The 17,334-nt window shown below is 41.9% G+C and overlaps 1 protein-coding gene across 2 annotated transcripts; it reads left to right on the top strand.

Moving 5' to 3' along the window:
- The first annotated feature begins 2,382 nt into the window (after window positions 1-2,382).
- AQP11 (aquaporin 11) lies at window positions 2,383-15,321 on the top strand. Of its 2 annotated transcripts, none has more exons than XM_083854876.1 (4): window positions 2,383-2,521; window positions 3,516-4,147; window positions 8,211-8,327; window positions 13,960-15,321. In XM_083854876.1, the coding sequence occupies exons 2-4, from the start codon at window positions 3,553-3,555 to the stop codon at window positions 14,010-14,012; spliced, it is 765 nt and encodes a 254-aa protein (XP_083711002.1). In that variant the 5' UTR covers window positions 2,383-2,521; window positions 3,516-3,552; the 3' UTR covers window positions 14,013-15,321. The 2 variants fall into 2 exon arrangements, with proteins under 2 accessions (XP_083711002.1, XP_083711003.1); XM_083854877.1 differs by lacking the exon at window positions 2,383-2,521 and adding an exon at window positions 3,149-3,419.
- The last annotated feature ends 2,013 nt before the right edge of the window (window positions 15,322-17,334 follow it).

Genomic DNA, 17,334 nt, shown 5'->3' with positions numbered 1-17,334 from the left:
GGAGAGACAATACACAAGGACAACCTGGAATGAGACAGAGCCACCAATGCCACCAATAAGAAACTGATGAGCCTAACTAATTCAGTACAAAAAAACCTGTATGTTGTAAAGTGAATTATAAGAGACATTTCAGGGTTGAACACTCGTTTTTACAAATTACAAAATTAAGGGCTTGAACTTGAACCTAGGAGATCTACTATTCTCACCTCCTTGTGGCAAAACACAAAATAAAACTCCTATAGGAGCACACCAAAAGCAGTTGTTTGGAATGGCACTACCCTCTGGTGGTCAAAAAATACAATTATATGTCCACCAGGAAGTAAAATATTCTCAGCTGGTCGTACAGATAACTAAAAGATGCAATCAATTCCAGTCCACATCCAGTATCCACCTCGACACCGTGCTGTTAAATCAAATATCTACCTTATTCGTCTGTTTTGAAATGACAAATTCATGACTGGTCATATGCACAAATAACAAGGCTCTGAAAGAGTCCAGGGTTTTTTCCTTCCACATTACATCTACAGAACATCATTCCTGGGAAAAGCAGTTGTTTCAATACATAGTTTTCATGAAAGTGTTTTGAGACTTATGTAATGACTTAACACAGACTTGCCTCACTCAGGTTTTTTGACATCTAATCTTGTACAAACAGCAAAAGCCTGATATTAACTGCTCTGTCACTTTCTCCTTTCCTCTCTTTATATCATCACTGTTCAACTGTTGTTTTCCCCCTCTCCTGTTAAAAAAGACCCTATTTCTCAAAGCCAAATGCACCTGCCAAACACTCTTTTATCCCCAGACTTCTCAAGCCCAGATGTCCAAAAAGTCCTACATTCTGGAAATGAGAAAGAGCTTGTCATGTCACTCCCTTCTAGAGAAACAAGTTTTTATGTTTCAATTTTGATCTTTACGGTAGATTGACCTTCAACTAAGAGCTTGCTGTTGTTGCTTGGAAGTAAAAGATCTGTGCATTGCCTCCTTGCAAGAAGCACTCTGTGCAGACTTTGGTGGGGCAGAAGTCATTCCTGCGAGGTCTGATAAACTCTCATTGATGCCACCTCGTGGCAAAACTCTGCATATTGGAATCCTGGAAAAAACATTCAGCATTTGCCCCTCGTTGCAGGTGCAGCATTGTGGTTACTGCTGCTTGCAGCACTTGCAGCACTTTAGAGTTTATAAAGTCAGTATTTGGACACTCCTAAAAACACATCGCCAGTCAGTGACAGAGAGGAGGAAAAGTAGGAAGAAGCACCACAAAACACATTTATTTTTGTTTTATTAGGGGGTAAACTAAATCAGTATACCCAAATGACACATGGCACAATCATTCATGTGCTCAGAGCTTAGGCATTTTTTCTCTTTTCCCACCAGAAAAACACTCTGGGAAGAGGCCCAACCCATTCCAAATACTGAAAAAAAAAAAAAAAAAAAAAAAAAAAAAAAAAAAAAAAAAAAACACCTCAGCCCCAGCCTAACAGGACAGGACACATACACATTTCCCAATTTCCCAATTGCCTCATGCTGGGCTCACCCTTCTCAGTTATGGGGCCCTAAGAATTATCCTAAAGGGGCCCATGCCTATTTTTCCAGGACAGTCCTGATGCCATTTGGACTCTGCTATGAATGCCAGCGTTAGCACGTTCAGCAGAATGAGGCTGGTGCCTATTTTTAGCGTTGCCTCCACTGGAGAAGCCCAAGACTCACCACCTGCCTCCTCCGGGCGCTCTGTCAAACACCCTCCCCGGCAAGAGAGTGGGAGGAAGAGGCTGGATCAATCTGCACACCTGCCTTCTGCACCACCAGGTTGCCAAAAACACAGGAAAGAGCCCCCTCTTGTTACAAAATGTGGTAAATGTAAAAATTTTCTTAAGAAAGGATGTTCCCTAATGTTAGATTTTTGTATATTTCAAGCCTGATGGACAAGAAAGGAGGTTTCATCCAGGAAACAGAGCAGCCAACCAGCTCTGAGTGATGTCTGGGTGTTAGAAGCACAAATTACTTGTCAGTAGAATTGCCTTGTAAAGATTTAGAGCTCAACATGTTTCCACGACCTCAGGCCTAGGGGGAGCTTGGGAAGAAGGAAGGATGTAATGCTGAGAGTGGACACAACACAGAATTCACGGGCCACAAGGACATTGGGCAGAACTCACAAGATAAGGAAGAAACTAATAAAGACAACTCAGCAACTGTGCTGAATGGGCTCCAAGTGGGTAAAAGGCAGTACTGGCAGTGTGAGATCCTGACCACAGCTCACACACCCCTGGCCCAAGAAACCCACTGACTCACAAATGATAAACACTGACCCTGCAGAATAATTAGCATGAGAAGTGAGAGAATCATTAACCAACAGAAGACAGAGTACTGATTAATGAGAAAACTATGTAACTTGTAGTCGGTGAACAGGCCTTATGAGGAAGGGCTGAAGTGCAGAAGAGGCTCAGATGGGAATTCCTGTCTCTACAATTCCCTGAGGGAAGACTGTAGCCAGCTGGGAGTCGGTCTCTTCTTCAGGAAACAGGTGAGAGGATGAGAAGCCATAAGCTTTAGCTGTGTCAGGGGAGGTGTAGGCTGGACATGAGGAAGAATTTCTTCACAGAAGGGGTGGTTAGATATTGGAAATACCTGCCCAGGGAGGTGGTGGGGTCACTGTTCCTGCAGGTGTTTAAGGAAAGGCTGGATGTGGGACTCAGTGCCATGATCTATGGCCATGGTGGTGCTTGGTCATAGCCTGGACTCCACCTCACGGTAGAGGTCTTTCCTAACCTAATTCTTCCTGTGATCCTTTGATGCCTGTGTGTGCTATAATGTATAAATAGTTTAAAAAAAAAAAAAAAAAAAAAAAAAAAAAAAAAGTTCTGATAGTTGGCGTGCTCTTTTTGCTGAACACGGCTGGCGCAACTCTAAATAAACAACCCCTGTGCCCCTGTGTCTCCCTCTCTCACGTTGCACGGTGCACTCTCCGGGGCGAGGAGCCTGCCCCGCGCGGGGGCGCGCCTGCCGCTGGTGCCCGTGCCGGCCTGGGCGCGCCCCCGCCGCTCCCCGCGCGCCCGCCCGCATGCGCGGTGGTGCCGCAGCGCCCGCCGGAGGGGGCGGCGCGGCCGTGCCCGAGCCCGAGCCCGGCTCCGCTCCGGGGCTGGAGCCGCTCCCCCGGGCACGCCGATCCCGCCGGGAAAGTCGGCTCCCCTCCCGTGCCCCCGCGGCCCGGCGCCCAGGCCCGCCCTGTCCTCCGGCGGGCTGAGGGGACGGGCAGCCCGGTCCGTCCCGGGGCTGAGGGGCTGAGGGGAGAGCAGAGCCCCCTGTCCTCGCTGCCCTCCCGCGCTCTTCACCTCAGGGAGCGCTCAGTGTCCTGAGCCGTGCCCGGCAGGAAGCGGGATCCCCCCGCTCCCAGCCCTGCCCTTTGCTCCGCCGGGCGGAGGGTGAGTCAGGCTCGCCGCAGGTGGGACAGGCGCCGGTTCCTCCTCCAGGGCAGAGCGGGGGCATTTCCCTCCCTCTCCTGCTCTCTCTCCCCGCAGGTGCGGCCGGCCCTGCCGTCGGGCCCGGAGCTCGGGCATGGCCGCGGGAGCGCTCGGGGGCTCGCTGCTGCTCCTGGCCGCCGTGGTGCTGGCCGTGGGGCTGTGCCGGAGGCTGGCCCGCCGCCGCCTGCGCTCCCGCCCGCTGCTCCTCGCCTTCCTCCTGGAGATGTTCAGCACCTTCCAGGTCTGCGCCTGCACCAACGAGCTCAGCCTGCTCGGCGACGTGGAGCCGAAGCCGCACACGGCGCTGACCCTCACCTACGGCTTCACCGTCCTGCACGGCCTGAGCCTGGCCGGCAGCGCCTGCAATCCCTGCGGGACCCTGCAGCCCCTCTGGGCCGGCGGGACCTCGCTCGGCCTCGGGGGACTCAAGATCGCCGCTCAGTTCGTGGCCGCCGCGCTGGCCAGGGCGTTCATGCACTTTGTGTGGAGTCTGGAGATGACAGAGCCGCATCTCGGAGCGCTCTCGCAGGGCTGCGGCAGCCCCATGCAGACCTCGGAGACGCAGGCGTTCTGCATAGAACTGCTCTTCTCTGTCGTTTTCCAGCTGGCCGTCCTGCGGGCCGAAAGTGTTAATCCCAAATACAGGGTCCACTTGATTGCTCTTCTCATCACCATGCTCGTGTATGCAGGTTAGTCTTTTTACTTTTTTTTTTCCTTCCGTTCCTGCAATAAAGTTGTAATGGAAGGGGTTCTTACTATTTTCTTAAAGTGTTAAGATGCACACAGTGTTTTTTCTTAAATTACACTTTCCTTGATGATTTCTTTTTGTATCGTCCGACGTGTGCAAACTTCATTTGGCGTTTATATAAAGTTTGCCCGGTTGCATTCCAGGCAGGTGTGGGGTTAAGAATGAAATGGGTTATGCAGTTAAAAGTGATGTCAGGTCTGCAAGTACATATGGTTAAGTGTTAAAATATCTCCGTGAAGGATTGTTTCATAATCCAACTATTTATACAGCGTGAGAGATTTCGTACTATGTGCTCTGATTACTCAGTGACATTGGGAGAGCACCGCTGGCTGCATCAGGAGAAAGTGCTGATTGTGCAACAGCAGGGTACAAACTGGTTATAGGGAAGCTCTGCATTGAAATAATGCATAATTCATATCAGTGCAGTTCATTTAACTACTTCCTTAAATCAGAAGCGGGAATGATTATTTGTGGAATGCGTACAGAAATAATATCTCATGAGAACAAATTTAAAAAAAGGGGAAAAATAGGTGTGTGTTGTATTAGAGCCTCTCTTGTCTGTAATGCCATGTGTGTCCATATCCCTGCCTTTTGCTACCTGACTGTCACCTGGTGCTTCCCAGAGCTGAGACCTGTCACCTGTGCATCCTCCCTGAGGGAAGGGAGAGGTGAGGGGGGGAGTCAGTCTGAAGGTCTTTCCTCTGACTGTTGATGTTCCCTCTTGTCCCCACCGAAGTGACAACAGTTGTTGGGTCACTTGAGGACTGCCCTTCAGGGAGTTCTCCTACTGGCAAGGAGATTGTGTACCTTGGAGAGGTGAAAGAGATGACTACAAAACTATTGTTGTTACTGCCCCCACCACAGAAGAAGTCATCTAGGGAATTACCAAATTCCTTTGATAGAGGGAGATCGCTTCTCTTACCTGCAAACATCCAAGATGTCACTGATGTCTTCTCCTAAAGGTTTAGCTGTATTAATGCTATTTAACATGATAGCATCTAGAACAGTGTACAGTCATATTTTCAGATGTAGTAATGTAAAAATCTTTACTCATTATCTTTAGCTGAAATTAGCTAATACCCGAAAGTCGACAGGGAATTTTGAGAATTAACTTAGCAATTTGAATTGCTTTCTAAAAGCAGAAGCAAGGTGTCAGTGCATTTGAGGACATTAAATATATTTCTGAGTTGCTTGGTGGAAGTGTAGCCAAATATCCTCCTCCTTCTTCTACAAGTATAGAAATCTGCATTCCTGATTCCTAACATTCTTCTCCTGCTTAGCAAAGTCATATAAAATAATACGTGTCACGTTGCCTTCCTTTTAGCTCATTCATACAAAGAATTCACTCCCAGTGTCATTGGCCAGGTTCCTGTCCTTTTCTAGCAAGAGAAGGCTTAAGTGTGCCACGTGAGGGCTGAGTGCTGAAAGTGCCCTTCTGTGCCATAAACTTGGGCTTGTTGGGACTCTGGTGCAATCGATCTGCACATTTTTCTAGGAAACCTCAGGCCTCTTTTGCATCGTGTGCACAACACCCTGTGCTACCTGGGCATTTTCCTTTGCATTTCTTTTAAACTGCAATCTACCTGTCTACTACAAAAAACAGAGGCATTGAGATCCTGTCATAGCTGAGGCAGTAATGAGGAGCCTGGGAAGAGACCATGGACAATGTCTGCTGCACATATCCCATAGATCCTGTGGATCTCATGGCATAGCCCTAACCATGTCTGTCCCACCTCTGCTTCTTGCACACAGTAAGGAGAGTCACTGACAAATCAGGTGTCACAAACAGTGGCTTCCAGCAGGGTGAGTTCTCATCTGCAGGCTGTGAAGACAGACAGATGGATAATTTAGCTGGGCTGGATCATTCTCAGGAAATCTCCTGCACCTCTTTGTTTACTGTTTATAGGTCTGCCATGCACCTTACTCCAACAAATAACATCAAGTTATACAGCATTATCAAAATTACAAGCTGTTTCTTTAGTTTTTTCTTATACCTTTTCACAGGTATTTTTTTTTTTTTACATTTAGTCCTACACAATCCAAATTTTTCTAGTAGTCCATACTATACACAAAAGGTCCAATATTTCACTTTCTTTTTTCTCCTAAATAAAGGGGGGAAAAAAAAGAACATTATGTCTTTATGTATTAAAGGAATGACTCATTATCTAAGGATGCATACCATACACAAGATGGTGAAGAATATTTTTTGTGTAATTCTTTTGGGAGAGTAATTATTTAGGGGTTAATAATACACCTTTTGAGGGTTTTTTAGTTTACTGGCAGCATTACAGTTAAGTCAGAATCATATGAAATTGATTAGATTTTTCTGAGCCCAACATATCAAGGTACAAATCACATATTTTTAATTCTGAGTTTCTTTCTAATTTTGGCCTTTAATAAAGGCAAAAAGGTAAAGTTATTTTCTTATGCACTGTGTGGCATTATTTCCCCTTCTAAAGTTTTATGCATACCCCATCAAAGAGATTACACTTCTTCTGCCATAAAATAATTTGTCTTTTCTGGTACCCAGACTGAGGTGTTAAATAAATAATTTTAAGTAAGATTATAGTGGTGCCCCGGCCTATGGTTGATATTCCAGTAGTTATTAGTAATGAATATTGAAGAAATACAGCAGTTTAAACTCTGTCTAATGCCCAGTGTTCATCAACTGCATCCTGAGAGTGAAATTCTGCTTTCAGCTGTATGTTTGTGGATATAAAAGCAGAAGCAGTGGAGTCATAAATAGATTAAAGCAAAGTAAATTATTGTAGCTGGGCTTCCTGGCAACCATGGACATTGCTAATATGTCAGTGTGCAGAAAAACAGACTGCACAGTAAATCTGACCTGCTCTTGAGAACAAGTGTAAAACCACAGTAAACTGAGTAGGGGAACAAAGATTAAAATTTTCCTGACTGTAATAATAGTAAAAGAAATAATAAGAAGAATATAGAAAGAGAAATAGAAAAGAGGAGAATGACAAAGACCTTACTAAAACTTTGGATAAACGATTGCACAGTCATAGCAAATGAGGGTTACAGTAGCAGAGTATTGGTACAAAGGGCAAGTTCAAAGCTCATACAAGCTTATTTGAGGAGAAGTCAAGAATAAGCTGTAAGGAATTATACAGATGCAATTATAGAATATTTTATGGAATAGGTTAATAGATAAAATAGGTATGGGGTGGTAAGTAACTAACAGTACAGGAATATGGGTAATTAGCTATGAGTAATGCTTTTTCTGCAGAATTGCAATAAGAGAAACAACATATGTCAGAATTAAATACACTTAACTCCAGGTTCATCTGCAGTGTAATTACAGTTTGCTCCCCAGTGTAACGTGTTTGGATCTTGTTATTTAGAAAATGTTTAGGCAACTTCATTTACATCTGAAGTCAGAGGCAAGGGAAGATGCTTGGCTTCCTTCTACAAGACAGTGGAGTGGCACTTGCTTTTATTTTCTTTGAACAACATACAGAGTTTTCCCACAGTTGTTATACTGTCTGAAAATCTTAACATTCTGTACATTGATATAATAATATTAGTGTTCTTATAAGAAAGTATAGAGGTCAGCTTAGCAAGAACACTACTTGACAGTTTTTTCTTTTATCTTGCATATGTGTTTCACGTGGCACAAGGCTGAAATGTAATGGCTTAAGTAATTTCTGTCTCCTCTAAAATCATGATATGGGAATAGCTTCTGGCTTTATCAGTAGAAACATTCAGCATTAGCCAGACCTATCTCTTTAAAGAGTATTTGCTAGAAAGAGATAAAGGAAGTTATAGCTTACCCTTCACATATTTTAAAGCCTTTGAGAAAACAGTTAAACTGTTTACTATGTCATCAGGTGAATAACTTCAGAAGAGTTTTACCTGTTCAAACTGTTTCTGGTAATTTATTTTATTGCAGGCTGTAGATTTCTTGTAGTATGGTCTATGTGCATTTGAATTTAAAGTAAATATTAAAAAAGATGGTTTGATTTCATGCTGTTTACATCTTATTGCAGGTGGAAATCTCACGGGAGCAATATTTAACCCAGCACTGGCTTTTTCATTACATGCAGATTGTTTCTATGACAAATTTTTGAGTTACACACTAGTATATTGGATAGCACCATGCTTAGGTAAGTTCTTAATACTTTATGTGTTTGAGAAGGTGTTATTTAGTACATGGTTCATAAATCAAGTAATAAATGTTCTTTATTTGAGAGTGCTTGATTTTTGCATTATATAAATCCAGAAAATAGTAAATTATAATGTATGTGTTGAAGTCATTCAGAATCATGGTTTCGTTTTGCAAATGCAGGCTGTGTATTTTCAACTTTTTTATGCTCTATGTAGAGTGCCTGCAGCACTGTTTTGTGAACTATAGAATTATTTGGATTGGGAAGGACCTTTAAAGAGATCATGTGGTCCTTACCTGAAAGTAAATATTAGTCTGATTAACTTCAAAAAGAGAAACATACTGGTTACCACACAGTGTCTGTCTTATTTTGTGACAGTTTACAAAACCATGAGGATTATAAATTTAAAAAACAACCCTACCCACAGGTTTTGGGACAAGTGCCTTAAATATGTTTTCTCAATTACCACTTCTATGATTTTCTTCCACATAGGATCTAAACTTTGCAGTTCCTATTCTGTGTTTTTTCCCCTCGTCACTATTGGACACAGTCTGCTTTTAGTTTAAGAATAAAAAAGTGTTAGTAACTAGGGGGTTTTTTAACTTAAATTACGGTTTTTATTTGGAAGCTATTGATGTGACTTCTGGCTGTGTGTAGAAGAAAATGCTCCATGTGATACTTCATGCTGTTGTTTGTTTACAGTTGGTCCCTACAAATCTCGAGCTTTCTGCTTAGGGTATATAAAGAAACAGTCTGCTAATCCCAGGTTCTTTCATGACTGTTAATCCTATCAGAAGGTACAACAGTGATGAAGGCACAACAGGATGTAAAATATACACAGGAAACACTGGAAAGGACTCCTGTTATGACCAAAATCTTCCTTTTCTTGGTTCACATATGAGCATGTTCTACTTGCCTTGACTCTCAGTCAGCCAAAAACAAAGATGGAAGTTTAAACCTAACTAAAATTCACTTCAATATAATCTAGCTGAATTAGATCTCTAAACAGGATGACTGAACAATAGAGTAAGGTAGATAACTGTTCAGTGAGTAATTAATGAAATGTCATAGGCAAAGCTGATCAGCATTGCTCGGGTCCTGACAGACCACGTAACATTTCTCACAATTCAGCTTTAGCTTTCATTAACTGATTTCAACCTCATAACCATCTAAAGATTTTCCAGGTTGTATGTGGGATTTAATCTTTTGGCAAATTATTTAAAGAAACAGGAGGCATTCTGAAAGCCCGCGTTCTACTTACATGCCAAGATGTGTCCTGCAGAACAGCTTTGCAGAAAACCTCCAGGTGATTTTTGATGTGAGAAAATAAACAACCATTAACTGAAATGCACCCATGACTTGAGGAACTTAGAATATGATGAGGAAGCAATGTCACATTTCTATGAAAATTCATAAACAGTGGTTTGTCATTAGTTAACACCTGGAATATACATACAGAATACATCGAATGCTGTCTCTTGATCTGTGAGGGAAAGGAACTCCTCCAGACTGAGCAGTTGTAAAGATGTGAATACTCAGGACACATCACTTCTTGCACAATGTCACTACTGTAGCCAATATGTAGTGACAGATCTCAGGTCTGTGGATCACCTGAAGGACTGAGTAATCTATTGGTGATAAAAACATCTCCCTACAGAACAAGGATGTTTCATGGATACATTTAAGAGACCTTATAAATCAAGAGTTCTAAACAAATAGAGTGTCTGAGGTAGAAGTATAGAGGAGATTGCTGTATTTGAAAACTGAATTCATGACTACAGGAGTGCAGATCTACAAACTTTAACATGAAGTGAATTTTTTTCTGACACTTTTTGAAAATAAGAAAATAATAGGAATAGAATTTTTTCTTTCACGATTGGACAAAATGATGAGGCATCTAAGAAAATGACCTGTTACAATGATAAATTCTTGTGGAAAGACCCTGCAAGCAGAATCATGAAAGTAGATGATGAGGGAAGGGATATTTTAAATTCAATTGTAAAAACTACTTTCAGAATCCATGTGGCAGCAGAAATGATGTTTCAGACTTCCTAGAAACTGGCAGAGTCACAATGATACACTAATCTGATGTCTTCCTTCTTCCAGAATCAGCCTCTTAGATGGTTAAATTACGTTGTTCTTACTCTGGGAAATTCTTTCAGAAGAGTTTCTGTGTTTTGCTCTAAGAACTACCTCACAGTAGAACCATGGACTAACATGTCATGAAGCTTTAAATTGCCAGTGCAAAGTGCAATGTATTCTCATTTATGGCTGTAGCAAAAATCCATGAGGGCAACAATATGGAGAGCATTCCTTATATAACTGAATCCTGATCTGCCTGTAAGCATGTTGTGAATGTTCTTAGAAAGGACATTGGAAGAAGAGGAAGATTCATTATCACTTTCAGAAGACAAGGATTGAAATGGAAGTTTTAGGATAAACAAATCTACTGGTGGTTTATGGTCTTTCAGGAATTTAATCTTGATGCAGTAGTTAATTACTCATTTTTCAAAATGGCTTCACCAATGTTCTGGTGAAGCTCATTCTCCAGCAGCCTTGAACTCTGGATTCCTGCAAGAAACATAGATGCCTGCAAGTGTTTGTAACTTAGCACAGGCAGGCCAAAGTTCTGCACTGTTAACACAGACTCAGTAAGTACCAGTGGAACAAAGATGGTTTCTGTTTTACTGCCAAAGGAATTCATGCTAGTTGTCCAGGCATGATTGTACCATCAGTAATGATGGGGACAGAGCTAAGGCTGCTCTTTCAGTACCAGGGAGATGGCAGCTACAAGTGGAAGAGTCGGTGACAAGATAGTCATGAGGTCAATGAAATGAAATGCTCTTTCCTGGACAGGTGCCAACTTAGCATATCATAGAATTGTATTGTAGAGTGAGGGACATTAGAGACCATCCAGTTCCACCCCCCTTGCTATAGGGGCAGAGACACCTTCCACTAGGCCAAGATGCTCAAAGCCATCCAGCCTGGCCCAGCCTCCTGCTTCATTTATAACTCTATAAAACCAGAATCAAGACCCCTTTCTTTAGATTAGTTTTGCTATAAAAACTACTACTATTCCTTAGAAAATAAGTGCCACAATAGTCATTTAGCAATAGATATAAATGCAGGAGGTAAGCAAGGGAGAAGGCAACAGGTGAGACTTTGACCTTTCTGCTCAGAGGAGAGGCTATTCTGAGGCTGCCAGCAAGTTCAGAACACTTAAGCAAAGAAACAAGAATTCCAAGTCCATGTGCAGTAAGTATCTCAGGGACTTGGCAGCAAAGGAGGTTTTCAACAAACAACTGGAAGACAAACTACTCCAATTCCCAGACCCTGGTCCTCATAGGGGTTTTCAGTTCCACAGACATCCTCTGACAGAGCAAAAATTTCTTACGCAGTGAGTGGATACAACCAATGAAGTCCCTATAAACTGTCAGTAATTATGTCTAATTCAAATACTAAAGTGCCAGTGAGTGGTAATGCTGAACTTGACCTGCCTACAGAGAAAAATGGGTCCTGAATGTGGCCACTTGGGTTATAGTCCTCACAAGAGTTCAGGGTGCAGAGGAAGACTGGTTAGGTAGATATATGGCAGAACTATAAATAGCAGAGCTGTCCAGACTTTGGACTTCAAAACAAGATTCTGCTTATTTAGGGAATTGCTAAATCAGTAGTAATTCCCTTGGAAGCTGCTATAAATGGGAAAAGGTAATTTTTAGAAAAAGCTCATGAGAGGTTAGTAATAGATTTAGATGTGCAGAAGGAATCTGTCACATACTGTTAGATTGGGAATTCGGACAAAAAGCCCTCCTGGCTAGACAGAGAGCTTCCCTACAACAAAGGAGAACATGTAAGAAGTTGAAACTGGGACAGGCAGCAAAGGAGGAGTTTAAAAGCTTTGCACAGGTGCTTGGAAACAAAGTCAGGAAGGTTAGAGCTCAGCTGGAACTAAGAGCAGGGGCATGCAGAGTTACAAATATACTAATCACAAAAAACATCCAGAGAAAATGCAGATCCATCGGTGGATGGGGGAGACAACCTAGTGATGGATGGCATGGAAAAGGCTGAGGTACCACTCAGTCTTCCCAAGCAAAATTTGCTCCCAAGCCTCTGTGTTAAAATGTAAGGTTTTGAAAAGGAAGCAATAAATAAGGAACAATAAATCAGAACAACATATGTGATTGTGAATCCATTTACTATAGTGGGATTCACCTAGAAATGAAGACAGAGTTGGCCAGTGTTGGAATTGTCCTTCATTTATGACAAGTTACAGCGTTTGGAGGAGGTTCCTGCCAATGGGAAATGTGCTAATACTATCCCTGCTTTTAAGAAGGAGGAGAGAGAAGCCAAGCAACTTATAAGCTAGTTGGTCTCACTTCAGTCAGTGGGAACATGGTGGAATCTTGGAATACATTTCCAACCATGTAAACAACACAAAGATAAATACAGGAACAGTCAGCACAGACTTAGTGAGGGTAATCGATGTTTGACCAGCTTGGTTGCCTTCTGTGATGAATGCATGTGGGAATGAGGAAAGAGCAGGGATGAAGTCCACCTTCAGTTCAGTAAGGCTTTAACTACCACATCCCACAGTGTTCTTGGTTCAAAGTGGGGTCACACAAAAAGATTGTTAGATGGAATAAAGATTGGCTAAACCACTGACCTCAAACTGTCACGATCAATGGGTTGACACCTGGCTGGTGGCCAATACCATGCAGAGTATGCTGGTCTCAGTACTGGGAGTTCACACTCCGCAGTATGTTTAACAGTGACCTGAATTGAAGTTTGTTCAAAACAGTTTGGTCTCTCTGCAAGACAAAGCACACGAGTCAGCAGTTTGGCATCAGCTGCAGAGGGATCTCCACAGGCTGCAGAGGTGGGCTGAGACTAACAACATGAGATTCAACAAGACCAAGTGCTTGGCCACAACAACCCCAAGCAGGGCGACAGAGTGGGTGGAATGTGACCCAGCAGAAAGGGACCTGGTGGTGCTGGTTGACAGCAGCTGAACATGAGCCAGTGTGTGCCCAGGTGGCCAAGGCACCTGCCCTGTATCAACAGTAGTGTGTCCAGCAGGACCAGGGAAGTGACTGTCCCCCCGTACTCTGCACTGGTGAGGCCACACCATGAATCCTTTGTCCAGTTCTGGGCCCCCCAGTTCAGGAAGGACATTACCCTAAATAAACCCTAAATGAGAATAATCTTCAAAACAACACCCACTATCCTATACTCACTTGGCAGCACCTAAAAATGATGTTATCAAAACAGACACAGCTAACAAACTCAGGTGAGGGATGGAGGTTAAGTTGCTGGTTCAGTCATTTATGCATCCAGCTACAAAGAAAGAAGCCCTGATCAGCAGCAGGAAGGTGCCCATGTTGGATTCATCCAGCCAAATTCTCTGCCTTTGTCTTGGCTTACACAGATCAAAGCATTAACCATACTAGGAAAACAAGATTATTAACTCACACGGAGCACTTGCATGGCCCATTGAAGCTTCCTTTGCAAAATGCACTCCCTGCTGTATTGTGTTAGACACTCAAATACTTCAACATGTTTATTTTTCATACCAGCACTGTGGCCTTCTCAAATGCATTTAAATAAAGGTCCTTTCTGTAACTTCTCATTTCAGGTACAATACTAGTGGCTTTTATATGGGATGAAATCTTTCCTCGGATATCTTGAGACATCAAATCCTGAAATTTGGGAGCACTACATTAAAAAATATTTTCAACATCTGCAGACATAAAGCTTTCAGAGAACTGTTGACAGACCTCCGTGCCATCTTTATGCTGTATTTTCAGATTTCATGTTTGAAATATTTGACTTACCACTTTGTATTCAAATAATAATTTTGTAAATGCATATTGGGATTTTGGGAAAATCTGCCACCATTTTCAGTTAAGCCATATGAATGTGAAAGACTGTTAAAACACAAACTTTGTCACTTTAGCCATAAGTGCCATTTGCTGACCTTTATTAGCATGCAAAACTAATTTTAGAGAAATACCCTGTCCTTTCAAGGTTTGATTTTATTGGATTTCTTCCCATTGGAGGCAACTGCAAAAAGGCAGCTGAAGATTTCTCATACTGACATTGTCATATTCCTACTTGCCATATACCTACCTCTGAGAGAAAGAAAGGCTACACTAGTCCCTAGAAGAGCCTCCACAGCTCTGTTCTAGAGGCACCCTACACCAAAATTAAAACTCTGTATGACCAACATTGTTTTAATAATACCTGAGTGCAGGTAAGTAACACCTTGCTTCCTTCCAGGAAGGCTCTGTCCCATTGAGATTGTTGAATGTTTACCTTGGTTGGAAAAAGCTGTAATAAAATACCATAGAATTCTGTAGACACACACATCAAATGGCATTTCAGGCAAAACCCTCTATTTTTTATCAGCAGTTACTGCTGCCTCTTCACATAGACACAGTATATATAGGGATGAATCATGCAGTACTCAATTTGTCCTTGATTTTATGTAGCTCTTAACAACTTCTTTAAAAAACAAATGAATCTGCAATGCAGGAGAATAACAGAGATAAAAACTACAGGAAAGCTACATACACAAGCATGTCCTTTATAGCCTCAGCTGAGGAAAACACCTGATGGGTACTACCATCTGAAGCTGTTTCTAGCATGAGGTTTCTTCTTCTGGCTGCAGCTTAATTTTAAACACACCAAAATATATTTCTCAAATATAAGACTAAATTCAGTTTTTCTTTTTATGGGTTCTTGGTTTGAAAGTAGAGATGGTTAACAAATGCTACAAAGATCTCAGTATCACGTCCCTCACCTCATCATCCAAGTCACCTTAACAAACCATATTTTAAGAGAAGGGCAATCAGATGGGGTTTTTTTCACAGTAAACTGATGAAGTCTTTAACAGCTACTATTGTCAGCTATCTTTTTTGCCAGAGTTTGGGAAATAAATATTTCCATGTAATTTCTTCCTTGTTGCAATAAAATCTTGTTTTATTTTTCCAAGGTACCTGTAAGATTATATTGCAAAATTAAATCAACTGTATGAATGTGCTTTACATACAAGAGTCCTATCCATGACCCTGTATTCAGTTATTAATAATAAAAAAAAATTAGCCTGCTGATGTGCTGAAGAGAACCAGAACTGCTGGGTTATCATTCAGCTGCTCTTCAGCTGCAGTGAGTAGATCTACCAAAGGAAACTTGTCCCTGTTAAAACTCTCCATGGCAAGGACCACACACCAGCACACTGAGCCTGAGATGTGATCCTCTGAAAAAAAGACATATTTTTATATCTTGTTCTGCTTCTAAAACAGATCCTTTTGGGGTTTATAACTCCCCTTTCTTGCTTTACTGCTTTTTATCTCATTTACCTATTTTTAAAGTGATCCATACCTCATTGTTTTTTCCCCACTTTTTCACCTTATTTCTTATGGAAGCCAAGTCTTACAAAATCTACATGATTTGATGTCTCCTCTGAGCCCATGGAGGCCACAGGATAAAGGTCTCAAAAATAAACATTGAAGAGCATAAAAATAGACAAAGAAAAGAGAAAGCAGATATACTAACCTGTAGGCAGCCAAGATTTGTTAGATTAGATTAGAGGCTCTACTTCCACATCATTTTTGATGGCCTGTAAAAGCAAAGTCCATAAAGAGAAGAGGTAAGATCAGATCTGACTTCTCCCTGTCTGCCTTGTTTATTCTTGGCACAACATATAGTTTAAATGAAATTGGTAAAAATCTGGGTGATTAACAAAAAGTTGCTGTATTTATAGGCACTAGAATATAATTTTTCTTAAAAAATCACTAGGAATTAGACAACCCTCAAATTGACTAAATTAATACAAAACAAAAGAAAAACAACAAAAGCAGCAGAAATAATGGAAAATAAACCTAAGCTAGGAACTGAAGAATTTAACTGGTTTTGGTACTGCAGGCAAAAAGGAGTATTTTACATTTGAGGTAACAAATGCTTATGAAGTCCAGAACACTTACAGACAGCCTAAAAACAAAGTTTTATTGAAAATAAAACTTGTCAATCCACACAAGACACTTCAGCGTTCATCCAGGCTTGTTTCCACCTCACCTCAATTAATCTTGCTCCATTGATTTGACTGGAAGCATTACAAGATGTCTGCTCTTGGAGCTCCACATTAGTACAACACAGATTTTCCTTCTGGATGTAATGAGAGTGCTGAGAGGAGCTGTGAACAGTCCAGCTGCCCTGGAGTTAACTTTGCCCATCTGCCAGGGCATGCCAGGTCTGCAGTTTAATGTTTAAAGGAAAACAACACCACATTCCAACTCAATTTTACACACGCCAAGAAAACCCCACCAGTCTGCTTCAACGGTGAATGGTGACACAGAATTCAATGAGCCTTTGGCCTCAATTATTATTGCCAGTAAGAGTGTCACAAAATCTCACCATGCCAAGATTCTCCAAACAAAAAAAATCATCTCTGTATCTTCCTTTATGACTCTGAATCCCTAACAAAAAGATGCACACACTCACATGAATACGGTCTGTATGTATACAAAGGGGCTGGTAAAGACATTCCTGTAGAATGTCTTGTTGCATAACACACTGAATACCTCATTTATTCAGCTCTGTCAGTGGTTCACAGCACTATTAAGACATCCCTAATTTGACTGGCATTCCTAACGAATATTCAACAAAGAGTGGCTATAATTATCATGTACCTTGGAACCAAATCACATCCTAAAGTGTAAGCAGAGTGTAGGGCCAAGTAAACTGTTCATATGCCAACACAGCAATGCCTCACCCCCACCTCCCCCACCAAAAAAATCACAGGTCAACTTCAAAGGGAAAGAAAATGGAGGAAGATTGGTTCAGACTTCCATTTCAATATTGGGGGAAGAGAGGAACAACCTCAATTTGCTGATATTTCCCAATGGCAAAATCACCACCCCACAGAGACGAAACAGGAAAAGCTCCAGTAGGACCAACATCTTGGCAATCTAAAGCTGGGTTCCTAAGTCTGGGATGTGTCTCATTAACT

This window comes from Zosterops lateralis (genome assembly GCF_965231275.1).
Source record: "Zosterops lateralis genome assembly, chromosome: 2".
NCBI classification, from domain to species: domain Eukaryota; kingdom Metazoa; phylum Chordata; class Aves; order Passeriformes; family Zosteropidae; genus Zosterops; species Zosterops lateralis.
This window is presented reverse-complemented; position numbering and strand designations above follow the sequence as displayed.

What these genes read in the sequence shown, in the direction of transcription:
- AQP11 (XM_083854876.1), top strand. Translation starts at nt 3,553, where the DNA reads ATGGCCGCGGGAGCGCTCGGGGGCTCGCTGCTGCTCCTGGCCGCCGTG. An exon ending in CACCATGCTCGTGTATGCAG is followed by an intron (nt 4,148 to 8,210) that starts GTTAGTCTTTTT and finishes ATCTTATTGCAG; the next exon opens with GTGGAAATCTCACGGGAGCA. An exon ending in TTGGATAGCACCATGCTTAG is followed by an intron (nt 8,328 to 13,959) that starts GTAAGTTCTTAA and finishes TTCTCATTTCAG; the next exon opens with GTACAATACTAGTGGCTTTT.